Raw genomic sequence first — 23,568 nt, forward strand, 5'->3', positions numbered from 1 at the left:
TTTTCAGTTTAAAACGTAGATGTTGGGACAATTGTGATAAGAAATGCAGACTGGACACACTTGATTTTTTCCAGCAGTTTACAGAGAAGAGCCAAGTAAACAAAAATTCCAACTTTGAGAGTTTAAGATGAGCAGTAAGTATTAAAGGCTTTAAAAACATAACAGTAGCTCAACTATCCTGAGTTGCAATTCACTAAAACATAAAAAGTAATTTCCCCTTTTACTGAAGTTCAAGTTTTGTAACACCTGGCAGGACAAAACCCTGGGTAAAAAGCTAGGGAACTTATAAAAGTTGACTGTGCTGGTAGAACTTGAGAGCTTGAATAATCATGGATTAAAGATGACAGCAAAGACCTCTACTCAGAAAAATACTATGACCATCACAGAATATACAAAAATTACTCACACCGAAACCCCGCGAAGAATATATTTTGATTATGTTCTACACCAGAGTCAAACCCTGGTTCTACCCCTGTTCTGGTTCATCCAGTAAACACACCAGCTCTACTCCCCACATCTCCAGCAATTGTGAAAAAAGGTGGCACCGGCTGAATCATAAAGATAAGCCCAGTACCACTTACCCATACCAGAAGCGAGGATCACTGGATATACAGTGGTTGAGATTCCGGTGTGCCAATGCCTTCTTCTTATTTAAGACAAATTCTTGTAATTTCATCTTTACTTCTGTGCTTGCCACTGCACCTGAAATGTCAAAATTAAAAAAGGTTATTTAATCAATTCACATACTTTAAAGAATTTAAATTTCTAAAAGGATTCAGAATTAAGTCTTTGATTTCCAGTCCAAAAGAAGAACTACTTCTCTCTTTGAAAGAGAACAAAGTACCTCTAGTAAGTTCTCTTTTTTTTTTTCCCTTTAGCTTTGCATATAATCACAACTTATGTTTGAAATCAGAGATTTAATCAGAGATTTATCATTTCACTATAAAAGATTTCTGAAGAGGATTTTTACACTTGCATAAAAGTAGACTTAGAATAAAGCATTTGTACTAGGTATTTCAGCTTTCTTTTAATCAAAGGTATTTAAGAAAAAGGGTCTTGTGTACACTCAAGTTTTTAAATGTCACATCTGCAAGCAGAAGGGGAATAAGATGAATGTCTCATATGTAGATTTTGTCTTGAAAACTCTTGTAAATAGGGACCTCTTTGTTCAAAAGTATCTGTGTACAATAAGACCTACATAATATTCCAATTCCTTTACAAGTGTGCAATCTATTTCTTCAAATAGAAAATCTAACATTTAAAGAAGAAAGTCAGTAATTTTCTAGCGTAGAGTTAAAATGTCAACTGTGTAATTTCTAATCATTATTTCCTCCACAATAGAGACCAGTCTGTTTTACTGCGATGATGGATTAAAATTATCATTTGGTTGACAGAACAGATTCGCAGACAGAGCTCCTGATGGAGCAATGCATAGAAAGTTTGGCAAGCAGAACATGTGGAAAAAGATGGTTCATCTATACCATCGCATAAAGCAAGATTTCCAAAGGAAAATATCTGGGCTACAAGAAAATGGAAAGGCCAGGAAAACTATCTGCTCTATGGGGATTAAAAACTTAAAATACGACAGGGTGATCTTTTGTCTCCTGGATCCTGCTCAACAATGACATTTGACAGACCGGGGAAACAATTTTTTTTATCTCCACAAGAGAAGAAAACTGCAATACTTCTATAAAGCACCGCCTAAAGATGTAATGTTGTTCAACCACTGAAGTTATGTTGAAAATCTTAAAAATTCACCATTTTGGAGCCCTGAGTTTCTCACTACCTCTGCAAACGTAGCTTTGGCGTGTAGCCCGATGGGAAGTTCAACTGAGGAGCCGGAGATAAACTCATATGAGTGTACCAAGCCACATGGCTAGACCAGAATAGATGACAAATTCACACTTAAAGGACTTCCCTCTCCAAAATGGGTAATCTTTAATCTATTAGCATCTTTAAAATAATAAAACATGCTTGTGTTATCACTTTTGACTAAATCTGATATAATTCAGAAGATTTGAAGCTGAACATTTTTTGGATCGTGAAGTTTACAAAAGCTCCACTGGCATGTCCTCCTCCTTAATTAGAAGCTGAAAGGACCCATATATGCTTAACAAGATAAAAACATGCAGGCTTCCCCTCCCCTGGGCAATACTGGAGCCATGGACCAAACTGTCATGCAAGACCTTCTGACCATTACTCAGCTCTTGAACCTTGAGTTGAAAGATCAAAAGAAAAAAAAAAAACAAACTAACTCACTTTTAATATACTATATACTGTGTTATTTTGGACCCGGTCACATTGTTACAGGCAGAAGTGCTGTGCACTATCCAGTGAAGATGTTAACAAGGACCCCACGGGCAGAAAGGGACAACCTGTCACATGCACAATAGTATATAGCACGCAGGGGTATAAGTAAAGAGGACAAGAGCAGAAGTCAAACATCAAAATACATACGGAATAAATCCACAGGCAGGAAGCAAGACACTCAACCCCAATGCAAGCAAAAGGGATGGCAGAGTAAAAGGAGGATTAGAGAGAAGGAACCGGAGGGCAAGAGTCCACACAGCAGCCCTGGCTGTGGGAACAGTTGTTCCAGAGGGGAAAATGAAGCTGTGAAGCTGGCCTATTCATTTCGGAGGGCCTGATTGTTTAAGAGGAGCAGGGAACAAAGAGGAGATCAACTGGTAAGACTGCAAACCGGAGAGAACCACAATGAGCAAAAGTACTGCAAACAGCAAAAGACTGAGCCAGGTTACTATTGCAGAGACAAAAACAAGTTACATATTGTCCCAGGATCAAATAGTATCCAAATAAAGGATAAGACAGGGGAGTGGAAACAGAATAAGGGAGGGCAGAAGGAAGACCAGGCTCTCACGGAAGGAGGAGGTTGCACAACACAACAGCAGAGGAGCAGAACAAATGGAAATTGGTGGGAGAAAGCCCTTAATGATAGTGTGGGCTGATGACAGCTGGCCAACTGGCCGAAGGCTTCCTGAGCAGCAAGTGATTGCATGGCCCATGCCCAGAAGTGTTTAGAAACACCGATGCACAGGACCAGTTCTAGGTTCAATCCTAACAGTGGAAAAGACAGGATGACCGACCATTGCTCCTTATCCTGCACGAAACACACCTTCATTTCCATACACATTTTTCTTCTTTTCGTGGAAGTCATGCTTTTGATAAAAAAGCTTAATGATAGCAGATATAACTTCATGAGGGACAGGTTAATGCTCCCAAGAGGAGAAAGCAAGGAGCTGATACTATGTTAATCTAAACTGATTTGTGATTTGCCTTCTGAAAGCTACAAAACAATATATTTTAGCTTACAGCGATGGTGGAAGGAGGGGAAATAAACTATACTCTACATCTATTATGCACTCTTCATATTTCAGATCAGGACAATTTTAGCTGTGTTGCGCTTAGCAAAATTTTCTGATGTGAGAAAAATAAATCAAGTATTCTTAAGAGCTGAGGTGCTATAATGATTATACACCATAGTACTTCTTAAATAAAAAGTAATTTAAAAATAAAACTGTAGCCATGGGAACAGGATCTTCAACTTAACGTCCCCAAACTGTTTCTTTCCTCTACACCTATGCGTTTCATCCAAAAGGTGCTTCGACGCTTTTTCCATTTTACAGAGGTTCAGGCATTTTTATTTGTTTGCAAATTACTTCAATGAGAATAGCCAGATATCAGAACGTTTTGCCCAGTAAAACATTCAGACAATAGCAACAGTTGACGAGACGAGTAGGGTGAAGTGGAAATGCTTATAGCTTTCACCCAGTTCAAACCGACTGCTTTTACTTTGGAAAATAACACAAAGCAGCCAGAGGACAACGGAAAGCATCACATGTGGCAGCCAGTCGGGCACCAGAGTACCCAACCTGCATTATCCTCACCTTTTCTCACTCCTGAATGTTAAACTGCTTCTTTTAAGTAGATTCTGATCCTCTGGTCTTTCTCATAGTATTTAAAATGAACAAAACCCAAACTAAACACATGGAGACACACTGGACCCCCTATGAACTGCTTTGCAAAGATATTGGGGTAGGTCTGTGTGTTCCCTCATTTTGGCTGCAGCTTAAAATCTGCCGTTGCAAGATGCACATGCAGGAAGTTGGGAATTCAACCTTCAGATAATTTTTTTTAAGTCTCCTAGACCCCGGTCTTTTCCTACTAGAAGAGTTGTTCTTGTAGCTTTATCTTGCTCCTGGACCCCAGAAAGCATCCCATCTCCTGGTACCCTTCAGCCTTCTCTGCTTCTTCCATCCCAGGCTTCTTTATTTCATTTTAAATGAAGACCTAAAGAGTTGATAGTACAACTTGGCGAGGTATTTGTCCTCCCATTCACTTCTAAAAGAAAACAGAACAAGCAACCAAAGTGTCTTTGATAAGGGGATTTGTGAGGCCATAATCATTTTACTGAATCTCGTGAAGTGCATAATGACACGTGGGAAAGCCAACCACAGTCTGTAACCTCATGAAAGAAGTACTTTCTGAATGAAAACATTTTAAAGTTAAGAACTGAGAACTCGTCTACATCTTAAAAGAGTGAAATTAAGAAAAGTGAAAGAAAAAGAAACGCAGTGTGCATCTGGTGTATTTTATGGCCTTAATATTCTGCTTCCATTAGGAACGCTGCCAAAAATACTTCAAAAAAATGTTAAATCAAGTAAAGAGATGATACGCTTCCTTTTGAAAAATGCTAAAATGGCATTTAGTAAGACACAAATGAAGATAAAGTGTAGAAATACATTTCTTTCTCACCCTCAATACCTCCTAACAGTTTACATAAGCTCCCTGTGCAGCCGAGCTCTGTAGAGGGGCTATCACGAAGGTTTCTCCAGTTTATAAAGCTGCTTTATGGCTTCCATTCATCTGCTCTACCTGTCATCACTGAAATGAGTGAGCATTTGCTACTTACTCTCTTTTCCTTTCTCTTTGTTTTTTAGCTGCTGAAGTTTCTGCTCTCGGTGCTGTTTCTCCAGCTCCTGTTCCTGTCGGTGCTGCTCCAATTTCCTCTGGTGCTCCAACAGCTCCTGCTGATGCTTCATTGCCAGCATCTCTTGCTGCTGCTGCAGAGAAGAGACCAGGGGAAAAAGAGCAAATTAACACAGTCAGACTTCTCAGTGCAAAACCAGAAGCTGCTATCAGGTGACAATAACGTTGCTTAATTCATAGAAGTAGGAAAAATGGCATTTTTCCTCATCTAGAGGCTCCTGTACTAAGACTCACAGGCACTTAACCTGTGTAGCCCCATTTCTAGTTCAGGACAGCACTTATGCTAAACATTAGGCACTATATGCTCCAGGCTTCAGGGCACTGTCTGTTTACAAGTGTAAGCATCCTGTTCAGAAAACACCTAATTTGAGAAAGCAACAAAAAGCTTCCTCCCAAATAGGTGCTTCCCTTTGCTGCTGCCAAAGGGTGTGGCTGGGTCCCCACTTCTGCTCTGTGAGCTGCCACCACTGCCCTGACGGAGCCTGGTGCCCGGATCCTGCACTGAGCCAGTGCAAACCACTGCCCCAGCTGGGTCTCCATTTTCTCTCCATCGTCTGTTTTAAGTAAAAGCCCATTAGGACATTTTAATTATGAATACTCCTTTGTTCATCATGTACAAACCCTATAATGAAGGAATATTGTTGAGGTCACCAAGTCAGGCACTTGCAGCAAAATATGCTATCATCAACACAGGCTTTGCAGGACCAGTTCAGTTCCCTTGCACATATGATTTTTTGAGTAAGCCTTTAATTATATGACATTTACACTCTTATTTCTCCAACAGCCTTTGTCTCTCTCTGTTTATATAGAGGAGTTCCCATGGACTGGGACAACTCTATCTTTTTAACTTCATCAAATGGTGGACACCTGCCAGCTGCCGAGCAAACCTCACACCCCAAGCTAAATGCAAAAGCACTTGCTGCTTTGCAGGCATGATCACCTCCCATTTCTGAGCCTAATTATAAAATAATTGATTTGTTATTAAAAAAAAATCCAATAATCTCTCAAGGAAGGATTTACCCCAGCCCTTTGACTCAGACACATTCAAGGGAAGAACTGAGAGACAGGCTGCCTAATTAAGGTCAAGATCTGCAAAGCCTTCATCAAATGGGATGTTCAAGACTTGAAGCACCGAAGGCTCCTGCCCCTGTCCGCCATGCAAGTCTCCCCCTTGGGTGTCCAAATCCCAGCACCTGGAAGATGTACGTGGACATGCCAACCTCCTGGGAAATTCTGGGGGGGATCTCCCCAGCCCAGAGCATCCTTTTTGAGTCTGGGGGGATTCCGCCAGGGATTGGAGGTGGCAGTTTGGCCTGCCAGGCCCTGGGGTGGTACCTGTCAGTGCTCAGAAAACACCCCGCATCTTGACAGCCGACCAGGAGCAAGCCAGGCTGTGGAAAAGCAGATGACAAATGACCAGTCTCAGCAGCTCGGAGCTTGGCTAGCTGTGAATGGATCTCCATGCAGCTTGCAAAAGGCACTTCCCCTAGTACAGAGCTTCTCCCTTGAGTTCCACTGAAAATTGCTTTTTCTTAAAAACAAACAACCAACTCCCCCTCCCTCCCTCCCTCCCTCCCCCCCCCCCCCCCCCCCCCCAAAAAAAAAAAAAGCTCAAACTAAGACTGACCACCTCCCAGTTTCATTTGCACCTTCTCTGGCAAGATACGTGCTAAAGCGAACTACTTGGGCTGCTCCGATTACCCTCGCAAACCCCCCTGAACGCAGAAGCACACTGGCTCCCCGTGGCCCCAGTTGCCTTACGCACATCCCGCACTCTTTACATTGGCAGCTTATAAACTAGCAGATTGATTTTAAGCTGGCAACCTTAACCTTCAAAACCCTTACCACTCTGGCAATAGATGAGACTTCGCCAAAGCTGGATTTAATGGGAGCCTGTGCTCAGATACCACCCACTGCTCCAGGTTCACGTTATCCTGTGTATGGAACAGGACTGGGCGAAGCCATGGCTATTAAGAGGGGGAACCTGCTCCCTTCAAAAATATGTCTCACTCTATCCTTCTCCAAACCCCGACAGCATGTGTACACGCAGGCCTCCCACCCCACGTACACAGATTTTTTCCTTCTCCTTTTGCATATTTTTCTATTTATGCTTTTGACAGCAATTTCTTATTTTAATTTGTGGTATTGTAGATTTGTACTATTCCGATGTTTCAGCCGCAAATACACTATACAAGATACATATAAAATTATACAATTCTATATAAAGATGAAAAAAAATAATGTAAGGGGTACTTCACAATCTGCCTGGCTATCTGCTGGAAACTCTTGATGGAGGAGTCCCTGCTGCTGCCGGTTCCAAGCAGTCAGACTGTTGTAAAACACCGAACCCCAGTTAGCAGAATTTGCAGTGATTGCACCTATGTTTTCCTTCCTAATTCTATTGAATTTTATGTAAACAACAAAAAAAACTCAGACTCTAAAAACCTACAAAATGAAAAAAACCTAAAAAACCCTAGAGAAAACTAGTTATTTTTGTTTTATAATTAAGCAGCAGCTTCCACTAACACATCTCCATTTGGAGAAAGAGTATCTTTTCAGGCTTCCAACAAGTCCACCACATGGTGGGCTTTTATAACCTAGCCATAGAAAGTATGCAAATGAACAATATTTAATGCACAATATGTTAAAACAGGTTTTGTTATTTTTATGAAATCAGGAGCCTTTTCTCTCCATCTGCAGTCTCCTAGGCTTTGCACGCTACGCTTCCTGCAATGGTTTACATACATTAGGATGCTTTAGAAGGAACTGTGCTTTCATTGACATCTGTAGTGAAATGTAAATGAAAAGACCAATTTGTATCTGGATAGCTTATAGAAGCTTCATTAGAGATGTATTGTTTCTGCTGATTTTGACCCCAGTTTCCACAAAGCCTATTCTTAATATAGTTTTCAAATCTTTTTGAAGTTGAAAAAATAAAAATTAAAAAAAAAAAAATGAAGTAACCTCTCCAATCGTATCCATGAAAAGTGAAAAGAAATCACTTTGCTGGTGTCTGTCTCAGCCTCAGAAAATGACTGAAGAAAACCCATTCAAGTTCTCTGTCTGAATTGAGATGTCTTCTTACAGCATGAATATTTCTCCACACTTTGGGCTGAAAACAAACCACACAGACAGTATTTGACAGGAAATATACGGTGCAGGCTCAGCAAAATGCAGGGGAACTGGTGATGGCAGCGCCTTTATCAGCTCACCGGCTCAGGCAACCATGATGCACAGACTGCATTCAGGTTTCACAACTACTCGAAGGACCTTGGGTTAGGATTTGGGGTGCTGACCCAAGGTGAGGCTTGCATTGCTTGTCCTTGCTGCTACTGATACCATCCTGTTATGACAGAACCAGAGGGAATGTAACTATCACATTAAACCAGTTTTCTGTGCAAAAAGGCCCTCCTTTGCTTTAAGACCATGAGATTTAAAACTCGCTTGCTGCTAGACTGTGCCTCAGTTTTATATTTTGGGGGGCTTACAATTTAATTTTTTTATTTAAAAATAGGCTTTTCTGCTGATCCTTTGTGAAAAAAGACCCAGAAGCAGCAAGAGAACCTACCACCAACTGACTGCAAGGAGAAGCAGGAAATCTGGTAACATACAAAAAAAGCTGTCCCGTGCAAAACATAAATTGAAACTTCAGAAAAATATGAGCTTCTGCTTCAGTTAAAGCAATTGAGGCAAATTTTAAACAGGCAGCAACCATTCAGACCCGTGTGTGGCTAACTGCAGCGAGGTCTTGCCCCTCCTCCACCACACAGTAAACTACTTCTGTCAAGGTAATACCCACACATTGTGGGCTTGGCCTGGCATTTAAGGTTCCCTTGACTATCTCAGTGGAAGAAAAATACCTACTGATGTCTAAAGGCAAAGCGTTTCAGAGCTGCATTTGAGTGGGACGCTATTTCCTACGCTTGGGTCTTCTGGGAAGTGCCCAAGTTAGGAATTTACAAACAACTCTTGAACTGCAATTCACGGCCTACCAAGAGATGCTTAGGTGGCTCCGATAGGGATTATTAATTACTGTGCGAGATTGTGCTCACGTACCACATAATACATTAGATCCGTCTTCTTGGCAAATGAATCAACACTGACTCTGCAACGCCTGTGTATTAATCGCACATAGCTGGAGCAGTGTGTTTGTTCCCCAACTGCAATGAAATCTAAATATTTGTGACATACAAAGTGATACGCCAAGGGAAATCCCTTGCATTCAGACTAATTCAGCTATCAATTTGAGGAGCATACCGTGTGACAGACATGCACACTGTATCAGGGAATGCAGCTAGGAACATCTGAATTAGGTGCTCTTGCCAAAATAAGTATTTGTAAATATTTACAACTACAGGGATTCCTGCATATGTTTAATGTCACTGCTTCCACTATTTATGAAAACTGCACAAATGTTCAACTGTACCTGTAGCTAGTGATGCTGGTGCTTCTTTAGCATATATTAATATTAACACATGTAATAAGGAGACTGTAGAGCATTTCCAGGTATTTATCAACTGTCAGCTAGCCAGGAGGACTCAGCAGTGCAATGGATTTTGCCATCACATTCCTCAATTGTCTTCAGTTCTCGAGCATGTCTACCTAGAATGGGGACTGACACCTTATCAGTAAGCGCACTGTCAACTTCCACTGCACAAAGAAACCCCTTTTTAAGCAAAGTGAAGCTAAAATGGTTTCCTTTAGTTGTTACAAGAGAAGTGGAAAGGTAGCGCTCCAAAATCTTCCAGCAGCCTCAGCCCAGAAGCCAGCCTGTGCCCTCCTGGGAAGCACATGGTTCTGACAGCAAAGATCCCACTGACCACAGAGAATGAGGACATATTTCATGGAGACGTGCTGCATTAAGACTTGCATAGCCACTCCTTGATTTGCTAGATGAGTAGCAAGGATGCAGGTCCTTCCTGCATCCCAGTACCTCACAGATACTACCTTATTCTTTCCCAAGAAGCCAGGCACTGCTCTCTGCCCACGCTCCTCTGCTTCTTCCTTCCCATACAACTGTCATTTTAGAAGTGCTTCTGTCATTTACTTCACAAGCCATGGTAAAACTGATTAAAATCTGCAAAGCAGGAGAGGTTTTGAAGCTTAGACTATGGCTCCTAGGTTTTTATAATATATATTTTGAATAGCTTACTACAATTAGCAGAAGGCAAAGTAAAACTTTCTGTACCCAGACAGCTCACCCTTACTCATGCAGATAATCACACATGCAAGGCTGGGTGAACAACAGTTGGTGTACTTATTGCCGATAACATTTCCTGGGATCCAAGGTAGCTTAGTGTTGTGTCCAGCTCCTAACTTGCATCCTGATCTATGCCTGAGATCATCTACTGAAGGTGCTCCAGCGTGGTGGGACATCACCGCTGAGCACTTCTGCTGCTTGTCAGACTTGCAGGCAATTCCGACCTCCTCCCAGCACAAGGCAGCTAGGTTAAGGAGAGAAACAGATGAAAAGGTAGTCTAATCCTCCACTGACCTGAGGAGGTCAGCATTCCTCCTCACATGTACACATGGTTTCCACCTCAGACCAAGATCATGTTGGCACAGTCCAGACTGTCATTAGATTGCAGTCTGAGGACTTCTTCCAGGAAAGCTCAGAGACTTTGTACAACTCTTTCACCTGCCACCCCTGAACAAGAGGTTGGCCTTCTGATGGAGGCGATAGCTTCAAGGAAGATGTAAGGATGTATAAGTTAAATACTAGCTTCAAAACTGACAACTTAATGCTAACCAAGACCAAAAAAACTCCAAAGTAGATCTCCTCAGCACCCCCTGAACTTGTACTCTCAAAGGCTGAGTGTTAAGGCATGACACAGTAAATGCTTTCAGAATTGTCCTCTCACCTAGCAGGCAGCGAGGCTGGCATTTTGGTACAGTGTTTTTAAGCCAAATCATCTGCCGCCCTCTTTGGTAAAATTCTGCAGTTTTGGTGGGTTAAATCAGGTATTTTTTACAAGGATCTGGAAATCAGATTATGTGAAAATAAAGGAAAATTGTAGGTGATGATCAAGAAAGAACTTGCCAAAACACATACACGTCAAATCACCCCCAGAAAAATCATTAGCTCTGGGTGGAAGCAAAGCACGGATGCTGACAGATTTTCTGGGAGGGTTTTGTATTCTGTTATTTTAGAGCAATCTCAACGCTGGCCATTCCTTTGGCTGGACTCTCTGCTTCATGCTCTCCCCATCCTGTTTACTGAAGTCTCAGGCTGTGTCTCTAGTTTCAGGATTCGCTCTCTTGGCTCCATCATGGCATGTTTCAGATATCTGCTGGAGCACCAGAGGCTAGTCAGAATTAATCAGTTGTACTGGGAGATGGCACAGGGCAGGGGAAGTTGTGGTTTTCAGCAGAAGCCAAGACACAAAAATCTGAAAGCACAGCTCAGAAGAATGAATATCAATCATCTTTTTTCTTGGACACATCAGCAGCTGAACATATATTCTGTGTGCCCCCTTCCAGCTATCAGGCAAGCTGACAGCAGGTAGTCTCGTGCCAAAAGCTCCTGTGGCCAGCATCTCTTTGCTACACAGGGAAACGATCCTTCCAGCCAACAGCTTCCTGGGCAAGGGACTGATCTTGGTTAGACATATCCTACTGAGAATGTCTAGTGTTCAAGTTTATGAGGCTCAGATGTCTCCAGGAAAAGGAACGACTGTTATATTCCCTCATCACCAGCTCTAGGTGAAGAGATCCCATGCTATTAGATTAGCAGCTTATATACCGATACATAATTTTGTATCCCAGTTTCCTTTCCATCCCATTATTGCTCACCTCTCCTAAATGGCTGAAAGTTTGCACAGCAGCTTCGTCCCTCGAAGCCTTGAATATCTGCAAAGGTATAGCACTGGCAATGGATTTGTATGTGCCTTTTGCTTCCTGACTGCCACACCAGTCTAGTTTTCACCCTTTCTACAGACGCAGAGTTTCCGAGACCCTTTCTAGAAAGCATCTGTGGTATCCAGCATGTTCAGTTCCTCTTCCCATTTTCCCTTCTAGAGGTGAGGAAAACTCCTTTGCATTTGCCTTTGCCGTGCTTTACATGCTCATTACTGAAGGACAAACTTGTACACATTGCACACAGAATGGTAGGGGTTGGAAGGGACCTCTGGAGATCACCTTGTCCAACCCCCCTGCTTGAGCAGAAACACATCCAGGCAGCTTTCGAATGTCTCCAGAGAAGGAAACTCCGCAACCTCCCTGGGCAGCCTGTTCCACTGCTCTGGCACCCTCACAGGAAATAACTTTTTTCTCATGTTTAGGTGGAACTTCCTGTGTTCCAACCTGTGCCCATTGCCCCTTGTCCTGTCGTTGGGCACCACTGAAGAGAGTCCAGTCCCATCTTCCTGACACCCACCCTTTAGATATTTTTAAGTATTGATGAGATCCCCCTCAGACTTCTCTTCTCCAGGATGAACAGACCCAGTCTCCCAGCTTCTCCTCATAAGGGAGATGCTCCAGTCCCCTGATCGTCTTCGTAGCTCTCCACTGGATTTACTTGAGCAGTTCCGTGTCCTTCTTAAACTGGGGGGCCCAAAACTGGACACAGTACTCCAAATGTGGTCTCACTATGGCAGAGTAGAGGGGGAGGATAACCTCTCTCAACCTCCTGGCCACACTCCTTTTAATGCAGCCCAGGATACCGTTGGCCTTCTTGGCCACAAGGGCACGTTGCTGGCTCAGGGTCAGCTTGTTGTCCACCAGCACACCCAGGTCCTTCTCATCATAGCCTCCTTCCAGTAGTTCAGCCCCCAACCCATACCGGTGCATGGGGTTGTTCCTCCCCACATGCAGGACCTTGCACTTGCTTTTGTTGAATTTCATCACGTTCCCCTCAGCCCAGCTCTCCAGCCTGTCCAGGCCAAGGGGCACAAGGGGCAGGGAATGTCCATCTGACCATGGATGGCAGTAAGGAGTCTTTGTAAATCAAGGAACTGTATAAATTGTCCTGTAAAGGAAGAAGCCCCAGATGTTTAATGCTAAATAAGACTTTATCATGCCATAAGTGATCAGACCTCAGTCCTCAGCAGAGTAATTACATCTCTGTGAACTTTTTCAGGGTGCAAGGAGCAGAGGAGCTGGAATGGGAATGTTATGCTAAAATCAGGATCAGGAGCAGAGATGTAGGACATAGATCCTGTAATGGGAGCAGCTGGAGGAGCCACCACTGGGTTTTGGTCATTTCGGAGAAGGAAGTATGAATAAAGAAAAGGAGGAGTATGGCTGTATCCACTGATCCAACCATTCCCCATCACCTGCATGAAAGAAAAGCAACTGAACCAGAAAGCTGGCAGGGATGGGAGACCTCCCCAGAGCGCTCCTGCTGGGATTCTCAAACAACTGAGGGAAAAAAAAAGGCAGGAAAAAAAACCCGTGAGGATGGAGTACCACTACTGGCAGCATGGCTGCTGACCCATGGCAGCCTGATTTCGGGTTCGGCTCCATTTGACAGAGGGCAGGCACGCGGTGAAGTGGACTGCAAAGTGCTGCTTGTCATCTGATATGAGGCAGTGACAGCCCCGGCACCTGCAGTGCCTGGAGGAAGGCTGCATGCTGAAAATGAATGTCCAACATCATCTGATGCTTGTGCAAGTGCAGCAGAAGCATCGTTTTTAAAGGTAACATGTCAGCATTGAAAATACCAAATATTTGTCATTTTTACACACTGCCACCAGTAGATCAGGGAACTTAAACATAGAGATTAATGCAACAATGTTGTTTGTATTGTGTGTACATGAGCGCAGTTATTCACAACATGATTTACATTTTAAGTGCAACTTCATTCTCCCATAGAAGAGCTGCATTTTGTTAAGAGACCATATGCAGCAACAGGACTTATAAGTTTAAGAATGTTAATTTATCAGTGATGGCATACATTAACAGGTCAATATTCCTGGTATAACAGCAAGATTCACTTGGGTATTTCTTTACTCTTTCCCTGATTCTCTACGTGTTCTCTTTGACTACTTCTACTCTATTTTATCTAGTTCAAAAATAAGATAAAATTGGACTTGGAAAGTCAGAGGTATGAACTGCAAAATATTCCTTCTTCTGCTGTTTATTTTGAAATTCCAAATTGAATAGAGACTGTAAGGCTTCTAGCTTTAAAAAAAAAAAAAAAATCACTGTGCCCCACACATATTTTACTGGCAGACAAACTCATGCTATAAAGGATGAAAGAACAGAAATTTGATCACTTCAAAAGCTCTTTGGACACCAGAGAAAAAGTAAGCATGTGCTACCAAAAAAAGACCCTGTATGTTTGTCAGCCAGTGAACTCTGCCATTTCTGCCATTTACGTCAGACATTCAGCCTTCAGAATACCCAAAAGTCCGCCCAATTTAAGTTCAACTACAGGAGATTAAGTAACAAGAAAACACACTGGGTCAACATCTCTTCTTTGGCTTCACCAAAGGAACACGGAGCCGCCACCAAGCTCAGGGACAACAAGCATTTTCATGCCCATCACTGATGGGTCAGAAAACCTCTGCATTCTGCTGGAAAGCTGTGAAGACCAGAGCAAAGATATATGAGTCATGGTGCAAGGAGGACAAGGCTAGCTGTACCAGCGGACTCTGTGGGCACCAGTACAGGGATTCACAGGATGAATGCCGCCATGTCCAGTGGCTGCAGTGAGATCTGACACTTCATTTTTGATTGAGGTTTTTGCATCTCTAACCTGGAAAAATGAGTTCTCATTTTGCTCCTTCCTGCCTACAAACCATGGCCCATCTCAAAAGAAGCCAAAAGGAATTGTGCTTCTTTTACCAGGTTTAAAGTAGGTCTCTAAGGATCAGGGCAGACAGTCTTCCTGGCTGAGCAATCCAGCCTCAGTCCAGAAACCACCAACACTAGGTAGGAAGATGCCCAGGTTAACACAGCCTGTTGCATGAATCATAGAATCGTTTAGGTTGGAAACGACCTTTAAGATCAGCAAGTCTCACTGTTAACCTAACGCTGCCAGTTCACCACTAAACTACGTCCCTAAGCATCACATCCATACATCTTTTAAATACCTCCAGGGAAGGTGACACCACCACTTCCCTGGGCAGCCTGTTCCTGTGCTTGACAACCCTTTTCATGAAGAAATTTTTTCCTACTATCCAATCTAACCCTTCCCTGGTGCAACTTGAGGCCATTTCCTCACAACACTAGTAACTTGGGAGAAGACACTGACACCCATCTCACTACAACCTCCTTTCAGGTAGTTGCCTACTTCTTCAATCGAGAGATGGGGCTTACAGGTGTCCAAGCTGCTGTGTGAATTTGGTGACACAATCCCCACCTCCGTGTGCAGATTTGTCCTCACCATTCTTGGAAAAGATCTTGACTTTGAGGCTGAGGAAAGTCACCCCCACCCTTTAAAGAGAGCAAACACACTGATCTTACAAAAGCTTTCCCCAGGGTGACTTCCATCAGAAGTTAAGTTTTGCAGGATCCAGGTTTAAGTCTTGGAGTCAGCTCCGTGTACCAGAAAAATGAGGCAAGGTTACTGAAAAAGAACAGGAAACTGTCTAGAAATAGCAAGGGAGCACAGTACAATGCATTTGAGTAGTAACAAGGCACAAAATGTTCAGTCTGGTTTTTTACCACCGTCTGTACCCAGCTGCAGTTTTCTAAGATGAATAATCCTATCATGTCAGAATACAGAGGCGGACACCTGGTATCTCCAGGCTTTTTAAGTTTCTCTTGAAAATGATGCAGGCTGTGAGGAACGGGCGCTCTGTAGGAGAGAGGCACAAAACTGAGCAGAGGGAGTCCCTCTGCCGGCTGCTGCAGGCAGGAACGATGGAGCAGACGTGCTCAGCAATGGGAGCCGGGGCACAGGGGGTAAAATGGAAGTTTGCCCTTCCAGAGTCCAGTGTGAGGAGCAGGACACAGGGGAAAGGGGCATGCTTTGCCAGAACCAAGGTAGCCACCTTCAGCGTCCCCAGCCTGGTGGCATGGGGAAGGTGCCCCCCAGCACAGCTGCAAGGGAGAAGCATATGACACCAACCCCATCAACAGATTTGAAAAAAGCTAGCCTACAGGCTACCAAAAAGAGGCTCTAGGCACTTGTCAAGGCTACACTGAAAGCAGCCACACTAAAACACGAAGTGATTTGTGCCCAACAAGCTATCCTGCAAGGAAACCTGCTATTCTAAGGGCAGGAGGCTCCAAATGAAAGCAAAGAGCAGTTTCCTACCTTACCATTGGCATGACACCTACTAAGTCTAGGTATCTGTAGAAAAAAATTGTGTTTTCTTTACAGCATTGCAAAATCTGTTCGGAAGATTCCCTGAATGACTTTTACTCCCCAAAACTAAAACAAGGAAAGGCCAGAGTTTCACTCCATGTCTCTGAACAAGGGTCTAACACCTTGGATGCATTACCACTTCTCAATCAGGGCTCTGAAGCTACGTTGATGAAAAAAAAGTAATCTGAAACCAGCAAAAACTAACAAAACCATCTCCTCAGGCTTTATCTGAACATTGCTATATATATAAAGCCAGTGTCTGAAAACATTCCACATATTTTTATTTATTGGCATAAAGCCATTAAGCAGCATAGCATACTGTTAGGCGTAGGAAATCACTGTGTTAATAAAAAGAAAACAATTTCAGAATTACTCCTCAAACATCGTTACAAAGCTCCTTTCGCTGTTGCTGCTTATATGCAAACCCATGACTTCTCTGACCATCCAGTATACGTTGCATGTACAGACTAGCATTCCCTCTGCTACTGATGCACACAAATACTCTTTTCTCAGATGACAGGAAAGCCAGGAAGAGCATTGCATACCAGAATTAACATCTTTGCATGCCTCCAGATTAGGATTTCAGGTCCACGAGGAGCTGTGAGGCTTAAGCTGCTTGCCTGTGTTGCCATCCCATCACCATCAGAATTCTTCTGGTGTCTGCTGTCATGTGCCAACGCTGACGTGCGTCAGCATCCTGAATAAGTTTCCGGCTTTAGCTATAAAACAGCCAGAGCTGGGAAGAGCCCTGCTCCAAGCTCAGGCAGTGCAGGGACGGAAGAGATGAACCGCATTACCCACCACGTCCTTCACTTCTCTGCTGAGCTCACAGTGCCCAAGGTGCCTCTCGCCCTGCCAAAACGCAGATCCTGCCCCTATTCAATCATCTCTCTGCGGCCCTTGACCAGAAGGCAAATGGAAAAGCTTTTGGTTACCTTCAGCTGATCTTGGCTGGGAATGAGTGACTCACAAAGGGAAAAATTCAGTGCCAATTCCTTTGCAATCAAAGGTCAATCAAAGCTCACACTGGGACCTGCAGAAAGGCTTTCCACCATCTCACCGGAAACGGCCCGGGCACCAGACTCCTTATTCCATCCTTGGTTTTGGTTAGGAAGGCAGATTTGAAGGCTATAAATATTGTTACACATCTGGCAAGGCATGCTTAAGTGGAAAAGCCGTCTTGCTGAAGGTAAGTGGCTACAGGAGAGAGGAGCCATCGCCTGCAGCAGCCTCCAGTGCTCACCAGCTGCGGCTTCCTTTCCTGCACTGCTTTCGGATGTAAAGCCTCGGCAATCTGCAAAGCTGCGCTGTAGTTGTGAAAGACAGTTTTCTCTATTTCCATATGGTGTGAAGTCTTCATAAGGCTCATCTTATTTTCCCTAAACATGTCAGGGTTTTCTCGTTATTCCCCATGTGCAATGATCCCACTCCCTCCGTGCACTGAGCTCTAACTGCGTCCATTACAATTCCCTTCCACAAATATTATGTCACTCCTAGCCTGGCTCTCCAAATCACATGAACTTCTGGAATTTGCCACCTTTATGTGGAGGCCATTCCTTCCAAACTACAATGTCTATAAAAGCAAGGACTGCTCAGGGGGGAATCGGGAAGGGATTGCATGTGCTAGCAGAAGGACTGCTACCATCCCATCTTCTCCTCTTGTGCCAGATCAGATGATTAAATTTGCGCTGCTGGAATAAAACCAAATTCTGGAAAATACCAAAATTTCAGATTTTAATAGCAGAAAGTTATCTACTTGAATGGAGAAACAAGAGACATGTGCCAGCATTTTTCAAGCCAAATTTCTTTAACTTAAAAAGACCTTAAGATGTTTCTTAACCTAGTGCTTTGTTTGGGGGGTGGGAGGGAGAGATATCCCCTGCTCTTAATTAACATTGAGTCAGAACAGTTCCTCTGTTCGCACCAACACCAAAGCAATAGAAGAAAGAAAAACACAAAATGTGATTCCTGTTGTACTAGCTAAGGGTTTAAACATTTAAAATGAGTAAGCTCTTTAAAACATTCAAAGTGCTGTTGGCTGTAACTCAGCAATGCTGGCTGTACGTACGTCTGTCCAAAATACAGATTCCCCCCTCTTTGGATACAAAAGCTGCTTCAGAAATGCATCAAAAATACTTTTTTACTCTTAGCAGCAGATGTCCAGCCACTAAATTCCTGTCGACAAAACTATTCAACATCTATAAGTGGAAGAGTGTAAAGGCACTTGAACCTGAACGTCTTGCCATAAGAGGGATCCAATGCAATGCTTGCTCTGCATATATAACTGTACCCAGGCGCTGGTCTGCTATATCCAAAATATGCTTACAGTCTAGGTAAGAATTGTAAGCAAAAGGAATTAGAAACAGGCATAAGATGGGATAAAGCACAGAAATTGCTGCTCAAGTACACAAACAGATGAACAAATAAATGTTTTGCACTTGTTGATCAAAATGGTGGATGCTAGGCTGTAATGAAAAAAATCCAAATTAATTGATTCTAGATAGAGCTAGGCATGCAAAACATAGTAAGATGCAGAAATTCTTCCCACTTCGCAACAACAGTTTACAAAGCAATTGCAGGATTTAATGCTATGATTAATGCAGGCCCTGATCACCTCCAGGGAAACCAGTGCCAGGGAGAAAGTCAAAGAGCTGCCATTTTGTTTGACATCAGAGGTAAGTTTAGAGCTGTGACATTTGTGTGTTTAATTTTTGGTTTGTTTGATTAGATTTTGAGATTATTCTGATGCTGAAAATCCTAACCAAACTGCAGGAGCCCTGCATTTTTGGAAAGGAAGTCAGCTTGCAAGATGCACAATGACCTTGCAATAGCTGTTGCAAGCTTGCTTTCTCAAAAAACCCCAATGTCAGGGAAGACACTGAAGACGACCAAGCGCCAAACCTGATGCAGCAGTACAGCGTGCTACAAGATCACTCTAGTCATTACATATAATCTTAATCAACAGAAATCTGGCTAAGTTTAGGTTCCAAAGCCTTTTCTTAACAGAAGTGAGACTTCATCTCCACCTGAGGAAGAAACTTGCGAACAGAGGTTTGTAAAAGCGATGGACTCGTGACACTTATGTTACCGTACTGTAAACTCAGGCTACAAAACACTTTCAGCTGAATAATCTCCATCACTCAGTCTAAACTATTTCTGCATATCAAACACTTTGTCGCTTTGGCGACAAGAGACTAATGTAATTCTTAATCTCCTCAGTGACACCATAAGCCAATCATCAAACGAAGCTAACTTATTCTGAGCTCCCAAAGAGGATGTTAAGAATTTGCTGTTTCCTTCATGTATTTAGTTTAAAGCTTCAGTGTTGGAGTAAACAGAAAAGATGATAGACTGCATCCCCACTCCTGCTCCTCCCCACGCTGGAGACATGTCCAGCAGTAAGTACACCTGCTTAGACCTTTCACAAAACACGCAAGTTAGCATGCTGCGTGCTCCCTGCCATGGCATTAAAAGATGAGGACAGAAGCAGTAGGAAGCATTTACTTGATCCAATGTACATGCAAGAGCAAGCCCTCCTGTGCACGCTTGGAGCAGTGTGGCATGTGTGCATGCACATGGGACATTTACTACGCACCTTGAACAGCTGATTTTTTAAAATGCACCTGAACTCCTCCGAAGAGAGCTCTGTATCTTCAGTTAGGACTATCTCTATACCAAAATTCACTGTTCAAACACTAGTGTTTCACGTAGACGTGATAGAAGTTTCTTATTTGCTTTAACATTCCCCCTGCTTTTTCATGAGCCATAAATGGAGCTGAACAGCTTGAAGTTCGAAGTCCAAAGAGGAGGTTATCAATTTTAGTTCTCTGGACTAAATAATAGCTTCCCTGCACCTACAGTCACTGCACTTAACACAGCCGCCAGTTTCTGAAAGTTGGTTTAATCTAAGTGCCATCTAAATGTGGGCTGACTTATGAACACAAAGATAAGAAGTATGTTTTCCCAAAAAAAGCACATCATAATGACACGTTAGTGTATGGTTTAGGGTTTATTTTATTTGTAAGATATCATGGGTTTATTTCAATAATGTGCTGTTTTATTTTTAAAGCAATTCTGGGCACAATGACACACTTACTACTACAGGAGATCACCTTGCAGGTCATCCTTTTTCGTACAAGATTGTATCATTCCTATTTTAAGTTTTTCATCTAGCCAAGCTTACATATTGGAGGAAGAACTTCATTACCTAATGGTCTAGATATACTGGGCTAACTGCCTTCTCAGAAGGAAGTTGAGATCTAATTTTAACACAGACTTCTACCAGAATCAGTCATAGCTTTAACATAAACGAAAGCAAATATGTTCCTACCATCAGTACCTAGAGCAGAGCTTGTCCATCAGATCTGAACAACCCTTTCTCATTTTTAATAGAGAGGTATCTAAAGGCACATGCAATTACAAGAAAATAAGGGAAATATTTGTTACAGGTATTTACCATCCTCTCCTCTTGAACGTACTACGTGAACCACAGATGCTGTAACTGCTCTTGTGCTGTTCGTGCAGAAGTGCATACATATAGACACGTGTGTACATACGTAACTACATACATGTACACACATATACACACTTACTATGCATACATAGATAAATGTATTCCCATGCATGCACCCCTCGCACCTTTGTCCTGAAGAGAACAAAGAGGACCCACTAAGGACAGAGGCATTTGCCATTAATCAGTCTTCAAACAGCAACTGTTCTTACAAACCCAGGCTCATATCTGTGTTTGAAAACTCTGTAAATAATACACCATTAACTTTTAATCCTATCTTCCCCACTCTGACATGTATTTTGTATTAAAATGAAAGTTATATAAGGTTGAACTGAGGTTGCTTTTTAATATTACATTAACGCTATTTACCATGTGCAGCGCTAATCTCCCTTTGAAAAGAGAGCATATTAGCAATTCTGAAAGCTTATGTTACCATAGCAATAGTCTATCACTGTGAAATATTTATATAATGTCTAATGTTTTCACTATGCAACAGCCATCTTCTAAACTGTACTTCCTACTTACACTGCGTATTACGTTTCCTCTCCATCCTGTGCAACAGAGCAGCACAAAGCACCTGGCTGGTGCCTAACTTACACTGTGCAACCCTGAAAAACCTCCTGGTGTCCAGACCTACCTGCACCTGCTGCGCCTGTGTCTCCTGTTCCTGTAAAGACACTAAGGTCCAAACATTTGGTTTGCACCTTGCGCTGACATCATAAAACCAGCGAGCAGTTTTGTATACCATTCTACTCCCAGATATATGATATTAGTAACAGGTAACCTGAAAGCCCTCCTGTTGTGTTAAGTTCTACTGAAATTTCCCAAGCACAGGGAAAGCAAGCCACCTGTTGGCAGTGGGGCACAGGACGTCTGCACACATGCAGACGGGTGAATAAAACGTTTAACATGGCACCAGCTTACCTTGCTTCCTCTCCTCTACCCTGTGCCCCTTTTAAATCTTGGTGCTCACATCCCTTTACAAAAGATCATTCTTTAAACAGGGGTTACCAAGTACAGCACAGTATCTCCACACCCAAAATAAATCAGTTTGTGCATCTCCTCCTGGTGAGGGGATGCTTTTGCACCCCACCCAAGGCAGGGCTGCCCGTCACTTACTTTGATGTGCTCGTGCAGCTGGGCCTCGTGCTGCCGCGAGAGCTGCTCGTGCTGCCGCTGGAACTCAGCGATGAGGATCTGTCTCTGGATCTGCTGTTTTTGCTTGAGTGCCAGGAGCTCCTGCTGGAGCTGCTGTTCCCGCAGCGTCGGCTCCGTCACAGGCATGGAAAACTGGTGGTCCAAGCGCAGATCCATCGGGACTGAAGTTGGTGCAACTTGCAAGGGCAGTGCTGTGGTCACATCAACTACAATGTGAAAACACAAGAGGAGGGATAAGTGTATTCCCCTTTCGCACAGGGATCTGGTTCTCTTACTGTGTCCAGCAAAGTCCTTGAGGAACCACAGATTTAATCTAGAACAGCACCATTTAACTCAAACCATTTTTGAAATGCTAAAAAAGCACTACAGGAATTCAGAGTTCAAGAAGTTTTCCTCCAGCCACCACTGCCTACAAATTCGTGCATTTTCTAAAAGCAAAGGACTTCAACACATCATGCATGACCCTTCTTGATACCATTCTACCTATTTCAAAACACACCTCTGTTCTGCTCTTCTAGCATCACTTGAAGAAGGATAGAGATTAATCTAAGACTTCACAGAAAGGATCAATCTTGACTTGTGACAGATCCTATGGACTCCTATGGTCAGGAACACAAGGATCACACTAAGAAACTTATGCAGAAAAACACTACGCGCTGTATCCTTTATGACCAGTTTTGGAAAGGAGCTTAGCCAAAAGCAAATGGGTAACGAAGTATCTAGGAAAAAATGTTAAGTGCTTCAGTGACAGACTAGACTTCCTCACTGCAACCACCAGAAAGGTGTAAACACATGTCACAGGTAGCGTGGGGACGCTGCAGAGCAAGCGTTGACAGGAAGCAGGTGCCCAAATGGTGACTATGAGAAAACTTGCCTCTGTCCTCCAAACTCCAAGTGGGTCAAACCTGAAGCACAACCAAGTCTAAGGTAACGAACAGCAATGTGTATCAAGAGAGGTATGCTTAGAGAACTAAAAAAAGAGAAAGCTATCATCTTGATTATCTGTGTAGTAAGTATCAGTTCTTTGCTTACATAAAAAGCATCTCCCTGAAGACAAGGCGCTCGTTGTAAAAAAGGGCAGCAACAGACATCTACAAAAAATACCTTTGCAATAACTGAACTCAGCTCGGTAAAAAAAAATTGCCACCATCCCATGAATGACTAAAAATTTCTAAATTCCACCTGAATTACAGTTCTGCATTTCACACGTACTCCGTACATTTGCCACATTTAATGCCCCTCTCTGCAGGGCAATCACTCTTCTGATACCTTTGAATGAACATCATCTGCAGAAGAAAAGAGGCTAACCCTTCAAAAAAATTAAGCTTCAACAAAATTGGAAAATGAAAGTGGGTTTTTTTCCCTTGGTTGGTTGAAGTTTGTTTTATCTAGTGTTTTTTTTTTTTTTTTAATATTTAAGATGTGTTTGTGCAAGGTTCAGAGGGAGCATCAGCAGCATCACTGCAGCCATCAGTCACACATCTGCTATAACACCTACTCCACGTGAAAGGGTTACCCAGGGTTTGCCCAGGAGCCTGCAGGGCTCCTGCATATGTCTAGGGAAAGCTATGAGATCTCATGGGGTAGAGATGCCACCTACTACAAAACCATCAGTATAAGCCACCACAAGACCAGCCCC

At 42.9% G+C, this 23,568-nt stretch overlaps 1 protein-coding gene across 8 annotated transcripts in view; it reads right to left on the reverse strand.

The window, feature by feature from the left end:
- HDAC4 (histone deacetylase 4) overlaps nt 1–23,568 on the reverse strand; it is a 262,455-nt gene that overhangs the window by 97,259 nt on the left and 141,628 nt on the right. For 7 of the 8 annotated variants that reach the window (XM_075094174.1, XM_075094175.1, XM_075094177.1 and 4 more), the window contains 3 exons: nt 21,891–22,135; nt 4,931–5,081; nt 582–702 (listed from right to left, as the gene is read on the reverse strand). In XM_075094174.1, coding sequence (XP_074950275.1) covers nt 582–702; nt 4,931–5,081; nt 21,891–22,135 — 517 coding nt within the window. The remainder of the gene's footprint in view (nt 1–581; nt 703–4,930; nt 5,082–21,890; nt 22,136–23,568) is intronic. The other variant, XM_075094171.1, reaches the window with a different exon arrangement.

Source organism: Phalacrocorax aristotelis, chromosome 5, assembly GCF_949628215.1.
Source record: "Phalacrocorax aristotelis chromosome 5, bGulAri2.1, whole genome shotgun sequence".
In the NCBI taxonomy this organism is placed as follows: domain Eukaryota; kingdom Metazoa; phylum Chordata; class Aves; order Suliformes; family Phalacrocoracidae; genus Phalacrocorax; species Phalacrocorax aristotelis.